This window comes from Erithacus rubecula (assembly GCF_903797595.1).
Source record: "Erithacus rubecula genome assembly, chromosome: 21".
NCBI classification, from domain to species: Eukaryota; Metazoa; Chordata; class Aves; order Passeriformes; family Muscicapidae; genus Erithacus; species Erithacus rubecula.
The window spans coordinates 5534479-5543690 of NC_136673.1; the positions used below are offsets into that span (position 1 = coordinate 5534479).

The following is a 9212-nucleotide window of genomic DNA, read 5'->3' on the forward strand; positions in this document are numbered from 1 at the left end:
CACACAGCACAAGACCCTGCAGGGAACTCAAGAGTCAGTATGCAGCAGGAACTACCAAAGGAAACACTTTACAGGTACTGAAAGAGTGGAAATTACATGAACTGGTTCAGTCCACACAGCCATAAGGCTGCATTGCACGACAAAATAATGACTAAATGCCCCCAAAAATGCCAAGAAACTACAAGCAAGTTCTAAACAGGATATAAAAACTGTTTCTTTCAGTGAAGACCAACCAGTCCCTTTGTGTACACATTTAGTTTTATTGTAACAAAGCAACTTGTACACTTTAACGTTTAAAACTGAGCATCTTTCTTTCCTTTCCAGTGAAACAAAAAAAAAAAATCAAAAAAAGAAGAAAAAAAACACCAAAAAAAACAAACAAAAAAAAGAATTTAAAAATAAACAAGAACAAAATTACAATAGAGAATGTCAATTCCAAATAAGATCCTACAGGTTCTGCTGATTCTCCATCAAGTGGCAGGGCTCAAAGTCATCATTAGGAGAAGATTTTATTTTAAAAGTGTCATCTTAAACTGCAAGGATGTTTGTTAAACATCACAATTAAACATGCCAAAGGAGAAGAAGCCATGTTGTCAAAATGCCCACTTAACCCACCCAAACTTCTGAAACCCACCCCGGCTGACCTTCTATAACCCCATTTTTATTTTTATTTTTTTTTGTTGTTTTTTTCTTTTTTTTTAAACAAGAGAAAGTAGACAGATACATGTTGGTAAATGCTAACTGTCCATATTCACATAGAGACACAGTGTAATCTCTGAGCCCAATATACAGAGAAAGAAGGAAAAAAGCTAGATTCTATGCACTACTACACAGGGGCCTAGCACTCTTCAGCTTCCAGCAGAGTGAAGGGAGCAGAAGGTTTTCTTTTTTCCCACAGAACATGGTGTGTTTGATTCATAAACAGTTTTTGTTTTGAGAGAGAAAGGGATAAAAATGAACTTGAAACAGAAACTGGTAGATTCTTTTCCACTGTATTCTGCTCAAGGTATTTCCCCAAAATAAATCGTGAACCATGGTGTAGAGGAGAGAAAAAGAGACCTCAAGAGAACAAGGCGACTGAGCACAAGAAAAAAAAGACAGCAACTTGCTCCCAGGGACTGGAGAAAAAATTAAAAAGGTAAAAAGGGGGTTTGGAATCCATCAGTGTTCAATTAGTCATCTTCTCCTTCATCCTCCTGTTGAAAGATAAGCAACAATTAAATAAATCTAATCACTAAACTTCAGATAGCAAATGCAGTGACCAGAACTTTTTACAGTGCTACTCATGGTGCTGTATGATCACCTCTTCCCTCACTAAATGATGGTAACACTTGCCCTGGGTGCCCAGCTACTGACCACACAGAAATCACTCACTACCTGGGTGTCCCAAAGCAAACACATCAGAGGTTTGAGAAACCCTGACTTAGAATCACTGCAAGCACTGACATGAGTTTAACATGTGCAAAGTGAAGGAGTCACGTTTTTCCCCTCATTTAAAACTCCAAAGAACCAAATGCTTCACCTTTCACAAGCCAAGTTCTAGGTTATAAAACAGAGCCCAGAGCAGAATGCATGTAGTTTGTGCTGCTGGAAGTCAGACACACCATGCCCAGTTCTGAGAAACTAAGACATTCTAAACTAAGTTCCCAACACTCTGGATGCTGACCCTGGAATCCCACTTACTACTAAAGCAAATTTCTAACTCCTGAAGCCAACAGAAAGTCTTAGTTAGGTTGGTCATAAGCAGAAATAAACCAACAAGTGGGAAGGATGACTGCCTGCATCAACAAAAGCCATTTATATGTAAAACATTGCTAGAATGCTCAGTAATGAAGTAGGAATTTTGTCACATTCATATCCTAGTTCTCCCAGAGCACCTCCCTTACAAATTTACTGAAACTATGTACTTCCACTGTCTCTCATACACACAAACACACTTATTACTACCTGAAACCACTCAAGTTAATGTAGTCACAGTTCTCACACCTTGGGGTGCAGAAAGGAATCAGTTCACCTTTGCCACAAAGGCTTGGTATTCTTACAAGATCCCTCTCAAACACCACATGAATGGCATGAAGGGCAAGATTACTCACCTCTCCTTCCTCTCCCTCATCATCATCTTCATCTTCCTCTCCCTCATCTTCATCTCCTTCTTCATCAATATCCTCTAATCCTTCCTCCTCTTCATCATCATCATCATCCTCCTCTCCCTCCCCTTCTTCATCATCCATATCAGGAACCTTTTAAAGACACATTTGCAACATCAATTACAGTGATCAAATTCACTCTTTCACAGAGCTGTTGTGGGTGATGCTCTGCACATGCCCTGCTCAGGGTGTACCTACCAAGTAGTACTGTAGGGGATTTGGCCAGATGTCATCCTTGATGACTTCTCCTAATTCATCAGCCCCTGCATCAGAGTGATCAGTGAACCAGGTGAAGAAGCTTTCTGGCTCTTCATGCTGCCTCTTCCTACTGGCTTTGTTCTGTGTCTGGCTTGAACGTTTTGTCAGGTCCTAAAAACAAAGTTAAGAAGTTCCCTAATGTTGTTGTTCAATTATTTTTTTCCCTCTAAGCACCATTTCAAAATGCACTTGTCTGAACAACCCTAAGAAATCACTTTCCCCTCCCTCTTTGATGGTTAGTCTGTAAAACACATCTGAAACCCAAACAACTGACAGAAGATACTGCATTTCTCACAAACATGAGAGAACAGTAAACCCACTTCTTTCTTTCAAAAGCCTCCACTGGAACACTGAAAATTTACAGAGTGTCACATTTGATTTCTATTTCTCTATCTCGGGCAACACAAGTATGAGAAGTGTTTAATGACACACTGAACTTGGGTCTCACAATGCCTAACTGCCACCCAGAGAAGTTGCAAATGCAGCAACTGCTACATACAATCAATTTAAGAAAGTGTCCACAGCTCTAAGCTCTGTATCAATTTGGAGATAAAGACATGCCTAAGCTTTTTTGCCTAAGATTTTCCACTCTGAAGCCTTCTGGCCACTCTCTGCAGTAAGAGCAAAAAGAACCCACACAAACTGCTAAAACACATGCTGACAAGAACACATATAAGGTCTGTATCTATGACCTTACCCTAGAAAACAAGTATAGTAAGTTTGCAACAATATTTAAGTGTGAGATTATATAAATTATTTCTTTGACCATATGGTTACACCATACTTCAGTGTTTTCTTGACAGCATTTATAGGTTTAGATTGTTTAAGGAAGAATAGCAGAATTCACACTGATTATGTAGTGTACTGTAAAGATGACTTGAGTGGTCTGTACAGGAATGCAATTTCTGGTACAAGAGGAAAAGTTCTAGTTTATTATGAAAAACATTAGATTTTCTCCTTGGTCTGACAGTGATATAACAAGTGGAAATTTAACTGCAATCCTCAGCTCTTTTTTTAAAAATTCAGTTCAACATCTTCCAGATAACACTGAAGCACTTCTACAGAAATGAAATGCAGTGAATGAATGATGCCTGAACACTGACTGGGTGACAGGTATGCCAACATTACTGTGGCTGCAAACTCCACAAAAGATGTGGCATCAGGAAATGAAGTTGAGGAAAATACAAAACTAGACCATATACTTCTGTCTTATCCCCCTAAACCTGCTGTGCTTGGAATTCTTAATTTAATAGCTATTTTAAGTAAGCAACACAACATAGCCTAGATCCTGGCCAAGGAAAAGACAAACTAATGCACTTGGGAATGTTTTCACTTGGTCACACTTGTGCTCTCCCAGATGTAATACATACTTTTCCAGATTTCCATTTAATCTCAGTCGATTTTGAAGATGGGTCTCCACTTTCATTGAGGTGAAACTCTTTGGAGAGAACTTTATTTTCAAAGTAGGGATTCTCATCAAAATACTGCAGAATGGAAAGCAAAGATTTAGAACCCACAGAATGAAACACATGTCAAAACTGGCACTAAACAGGTAATTGCAGAGATTTGAGTTATAAACTACAACACAACTTGCAGTTTATTAAAAGAAGACAGCAAAATCACAAGTGAATGAATCATTTAAAGTACTTACAAAATCTATTCTGTAACCTGATTTGATGTCTTCAAATTCTGTCACCTCAACTCTGGTCAAGTAATGCAGTGCTTCCTCATCTTCTTCTCCCAGCAGTGCAGATACTGAGAGAGGAGGAATCCCACATTAGCAAAGCCATGAAACAGGCAGGCAAAACACACAACACTGATAGCCAGGAAGATCTAAAATGCAACACATCTGTCCAAGCCAACTTCTCATGGCTCTTTCAAGTTACCAGCCAACAGCCTACCCACACATACCTACCCTTCCTTCCCTCTGAAAGATTTTCATGCATGTAATTTGCTCAATCTAAGCAGTCTACAAACTTGTTTTGTAGAAAGCTTTTTGTCAAGAGTCCCAAGGAGCTCACTTCCAAATAAAAAACACCCAAACAACCTAGAATAATTTCTTTGTTTGCTTTTTTTGCTTTAAGCTCCCAGTGATCTAAATAAAGTGGGAAACTTGCAATTTAAAATGCAGAAATTAATTTTAGGATTGAAGTATTTTAGTAAACATGATGTTCCTTTGGCCAACAAGTACAAGAAAGAAAAAGCTTTAAAAATGCAATCTAGGACAGAAAGGAAGTGTTTTGCATGCTTAGTAACAACTCCACAAGACCCTCAGAGCTTTCAGACACTCACATAACAAGCAGCCAAACACTGAATTTATAAGGTAAAAAAAGAGAGCTGTTAAGAATGTACCTTGTGGGTGGTTGACAAATGTTGTTACCCAGAAATTCGGGATTTTGGCGATCAATTCTGACCTCTTCTGGAAGAATGGTTGGCGGAGTTTGTTGTATTTCTGTTCTACTTTCAAAATTTCCTCACTGGCTTGTTCATTCAGTCTGTAATAAAAAGAGCCATGTTAATCACAGGGAGAGAACTGGGATTTAAGGACACATCAGAGTAGTTAACTAAAAGCTGAAGGGTTTGATAAGACCAGTCTGCCATATTCTGCAGATGAAGCATCCCAAAAACTCCAAAAGCTCGGAGCTGTAACAGCTGTGAAAAAACACTCTGCCAGAAGCAATCTCACTGGTCTGATGGAACCTTCTGCACACCTTGAATGCTCTGCAGAGGTGGACTCCTATTTATGCAAAGCAAAGTTTCACCTCTTGAACATTTTGCCTGCATAAAACCTGCAGGTGGGTACACAGCCCTACCACCTGCCCCCTATGACTTTTAGGAAGCTACAGCAAAGCAATTCTGCAGCCTGTGCAAGTAAAATCTGAAGACTAAAAACTGAACTGTTGTAAAAAGGCAAAGCCCTGATTCTGCACAAGCTTCACACATTCACAACCCCAACAGACACCTGCAGTCCTTGCAGGACACTGGGCATGGAGAGAACATGCAAACAGGGACTGACACAGAACCCACAGCCCCCAGAGCTTTGGCATACAAAATTAACATCTCAGAGACATTTTCTGTGTATTATTGCACAAGCACATGAATATTATAATAAAAATGTGTAATAAAAGCTGACTTTTCAGCCAAGTGTTTGGTTCTGCTTGCTAAGAGGAAAACAGTTTAGCCAAATGGCTTACACATTAACTTGAAAAGCCAGAGTGAAATTCAATTCTATTATCAAATATAGCACAATTAATTTAAAATTTTAAACTCAAGTTCTACCTCTTTAATTATATACAATTATGCAAGAAACCAGGACACTTCTTTGTTATTTTAATGTTTCTAATCAAGTAAGAACACGGGTATATCTTGGTGGAGTTCAGATAGTGAGTACTTCTGAGTGTTCACTTTACTAAACACTTTCATTTTCGTCAGTTACATTTCAATTTATGCTAAAACATTTATAAGTTAGATAATGTTTACCTGTCTATTTCATTCTGTACTTCATCAATGTGTTCAATTGCTTCCTGCTGCTCTTTTTCTGAAAAACAAATTAAAACGTGTCAATATCCCTTCATTCACAAGCCTGACAAACCACCTGGGGTTTCTCTTTGAGACATTCTCTAGTGATCTACTGTAAAAGTTCTCAGGTATTTCTCTTAAATGTCACAAGAGTTAGGAGGCCTCAAAGCACCAGCTTTACAGGGTGTGCTGCAGCTGAAGTGCAACAAAGTTTGACAAAACAGCCCTTAAAGTGAGCTCACCCCCAGAAACCACAGCTCACATCCCGCTACGCTGTTTTATAAGCCAACTTAAATTAGAAGTCAATAATAATTTAATTTAAAACTTGTAAGCCACATTTGCTACGACCAACACGTTTAAAGAAACGTAAAGTAATTTACAGAACACAGGAATATCAATAGATATAGCTTATCTGGGCACATGCCACCTTCCAAAAACCGAAAAGAACGTTCGCAAAGACAGCTACAAATGAAAGAGACGCGAAAGCCGCCGTTCGGCAGATATTTTCTAATGGGCACTTCCCCTGGACCAAGTTTGGCCGAGGCCCGGCTGACGGAGCGCTGTTTACCCACCGCGCGGGAGATGAATGAGCGGCAGCGGGAAGCGGCAGGAGCGGAGCCGCGGCCGGAGCGCTGGGGGACAGCTCTGCCGCTCCCCTCGCGGGCGCGGGGGACGCACGTGGGGAAGGCGCTGCGGCCGGGGGCAACTCCGACCTTCAGAAGCCGAGATCGCACGTGGGGCCGGCGCGGGCGGCCCCAGCACCGCGTGTCTCCGCCGCTCCATCCCCGCGCGGCCCGGCAGCACCACGCGGCCGCGGCCGGCGCGGGAGGCGGCGGCGCATCATGGCGGCGGCGGCGGAGCACAATGAGGCTCCGCGGATGCTGCTCCGGGAGGGGCGGCGGGGGGGTCCCGCTCCTCCGCCGAGCCGCAGCGCCCCCCGCCCGGCCCCGCGGGGAGGGAAGCCGGGCCGGCAGCGCAGACAAAAGGGCGCTAACATGGCCTCCTCCCGCCGCCGGCGGGCCTGCACATCCGCCCGGCCGGGCCCGCGCTCCGCCCGCCCCCGGCGCGGCCGCGGCCCGTGCGGCGGGGGAAAATGGCGGTCGGCGCGAGGCGGAGGCCGCGCCGGCTGCCGCCATTCCCGTCCCGCCCCCGGCGCGGCCTCACCTGAGGTCTCGTCGGCCCCATCGTGGTTGGAGTTCAGCTCCTTCTTACTGACTTTGGCCGCCGGCGCCGACATGTTGGTGGCTGCGGAGCGCGGAGGGCGGGAGGGAGGGGGGGGCTGCAACGGGGCTGCGCGGGGGGGGGGCCGGGCACTGACTCCTCCTGCTGCTGCTGCTACTGCTGCTGCTGCCGCCGCCACTCAGGTCTCTCCGCCGCCGGGGCGCTCCCGCCTCCTCCGCGCGGTCCTGCCGGATACCGGGGCGGCAACGGCGCCTCTCACTCCCCTCGCGCTCCCTCGCCCAGAGCCGCCACCGCCGCCTCCTCCTCTGCTGCTGGCGAGGGGCGGGCACGCGGCGCGCATGCGCGGCCCCCCCCCGCCCGGCCGGGCCACGGCGGCCGCACCGCGCGTGCGCACGGAGCCCCCCGCCCCGGGCGCGCTGTGCCGCGGGCGGCGCGATGCGCAGGCGCACTGCACTCCGCACACACACACACGCCGGGAAGGCACCGCGTGCGCAGCCGCGGGGAGGCCGCGCCCCCCGACCGCGCTAAGCCGGGCGCTCATTGGTCGGGGAGCGCTGGGGGGCGTGGCCGCGGCGCGGAGACACAGAGGACGGCGCGCGCGGGACGGCGGGGGCGCGCGCGGGGTGTGTAGCGGAAAGGGCCGCGCATGCGCGCGCTGCACGTGCCCGCGCGCCCTCGCTGTGGCGGCGCGCCCGAGGTCCCGTGAGTTCCCCCTCCCCGTCTGCCCCGTCCCCTCACGGCCCGTGGGGGCACCGACCCCGTGCTGCGGCCGGGATGGGGCCCGTCCCCTCCCCGGACCGGGGAACATCTAGGGGCAGGAATGGATTTCTGGACCCTCGATTCCCAAACGGGGCTCAGAAGGATGCGGTTCTGCTGCCTGTGGCGTTGACCCGGACTGTGCTCAGCGCTTCCCTGCCGGGAGTGAAGTCGCGTTTCCAGGTTGCCGTGCTATGAGGATGTGGCACGCACGGCTCCCTGCCTTACCTCGGACATGGCACAAAGCAATCATGGAATCACCAAGGTTGGAAGAGACCTTTAAGAACATATGTCCAACACTGCCACTGTAAATCCCCAAACCATTAAAGCACATCACCCAGTGCCAGATCCAGACACCTCTTGAACACCTCCAGGGATGGTGACTCCAACTGTTCCAATGTTTGGCCACCTTAGCAGGGACAAATCTCTTTCAAATATCTTACTGGAATCTCCCATCTCAGCTTAAGGCCATTTCCTCTTCGGTCTCACTGCAGGCAAGGCAGAAGACACCAACCTCCACCCTTCTTTTCAGGTGGTTGTGAGAGCTATGAGATGCCCCTTCAGCCTCCTCGAGACTAAATAAACCCATATAAATAACTTGGGACATTCTGTGTTGAGGGCACAGAGCCCTGTCAGTCACATCCAGCTCGGTTACTGGGGAGCTCAACTGCAGAAGGTCACAGAGCTGCCTGCCAGCACACCTGCCACTGCACCGAGAGCAGGCAGACTTTAAATAACCCTTTTTGTCCCTTTCCTGTCCACCTGTCATGGAAGAGCTCAGTACAACTCCACAGCTACGGCTCGCTGTGTTTGCTCTTAAAGTAATAGCCAAGTCACTCTTTTCTATCAAAAGCAGCAGCAAATCATTCACAGATGAGTGTCAGGATACAGACTGGGCTAAGCAACAAGTACAGTTGTGATGAAGTAGGAATTTGCTGTCTGTATTTCCTTCCCCAGTCATACAACATTAGCATAGTCTTCCTGCTCATTTCCTGTTTTGCCTCTTTTTCTTTGCTTTTCTACTGGACCTACTCAATGAGGCCTGGGTTAGTTCCTGCCTCCCCAGAAGTCTTGACTAGATTTTTCTGAATGCTGCTCCCACCTGTTGCTTCCAAATCCCCATTGTTTTTTTTTCTTTTGTATTCCCAGCTGTCCCTTCCCACCCAGTCCTCGCTTTCACTGCCACCCTCAAGGGCTGTGGCATGTGCAGGGTTTGTATTGTGCTTCCCTGTGCAAACAGCAGCAGAGAGGAGCTGCCACCCCTTCCCTCTCTGGTTTCATGTACAGCAATTGTAACCGCTGGGCATAAATGGTAAGCAAAGCATCACAACTTTATAAATGCAAGATTAT

General features: G+C 46.7%; 1 protein-coding gene and 1 long non-coding RNA gene across 3 annotated transcripts; one reads left to right on the plus strand and one right to left on the minus strand.

Annotated features, from left to right (window-relative positions):
* Nucleotides 1–240: 240 nt before the first annotated feature.
* On the minus strand, nt 241–7447 carry SET (SET nuclear proto-oncogene). 2 transcript variants are annotated; one of them, XM_079324120.1, is made up of 8 exons: nt 7089–7447; nt 5886–5943; nt 4758–4900; nt 4057–4160; nt 3776–3889; nt 2346–2516; nt 2094–2240; nt 241–1196 (listed from the first exon to the last, which is right to left on the minus strand). In XM_079324120.1, exons 1-8 carry the CDS (start codon nt 7159–7161, stop codon nt 1173–1175), a joined length of 834 nt encoding a protein of 277 aa, XP_079180246.1. In that variant the 5' UTR covers nt 7162–7447; the 3' UTR covers nt 241–1172. The 2 variants fall into 2 exon arrangements, with proteins under 2 accessions (XP_079180246.1, XP_079180245.1); XM_079324119.1 differs by lacking the exon at nt 7089–7447 and adding an exon at nt 6497–6768 and having other exon boundaries at nt 977–1196.
* Nucleotides 7448–7851: 404 nt separating this feature from the next.
* Nucleotides 7852–8786, plus strand: LOC306811048. The gene is made up of 2 exons (XR_013776592.1): nt 7852–7973; nt 8012–8786. It is a non-coding gene; the product is annotated as an uncharacterized lncRNA (long non-coding RNA).
* The last annotated feature ends 426 nt before the right edge of the window (nt 8787–9212 follow it).

What these genes read in the sequence shown, in the direction of transcription:
- SET (XM_079324119.1), bottom strand. Translation starts at nt 6,707, where the DNA reads ATGGAGCGGCGGAGACACGCGGTGCTGGGGCCGCCCGCGCCGGCCCCA. An exon ending in ATCCCCTACAGTACTACTTG is followed by an intron (nt 2,241 to 2,345) that starts GTAGGTACACCC and finishes TGTCTTTAAAAG; the next exon opens with GTTCCTGATATGGATGATGA. An exon ending in ATGAGGGAGAGGAAGGAGAG is followed by an intron (nt 1,197 to 2,093) that starts GTGAGTAATCTT and finishes ATCTTTCAACAG; the next exon opens with GAGGATGAAGGAGAAGATGA.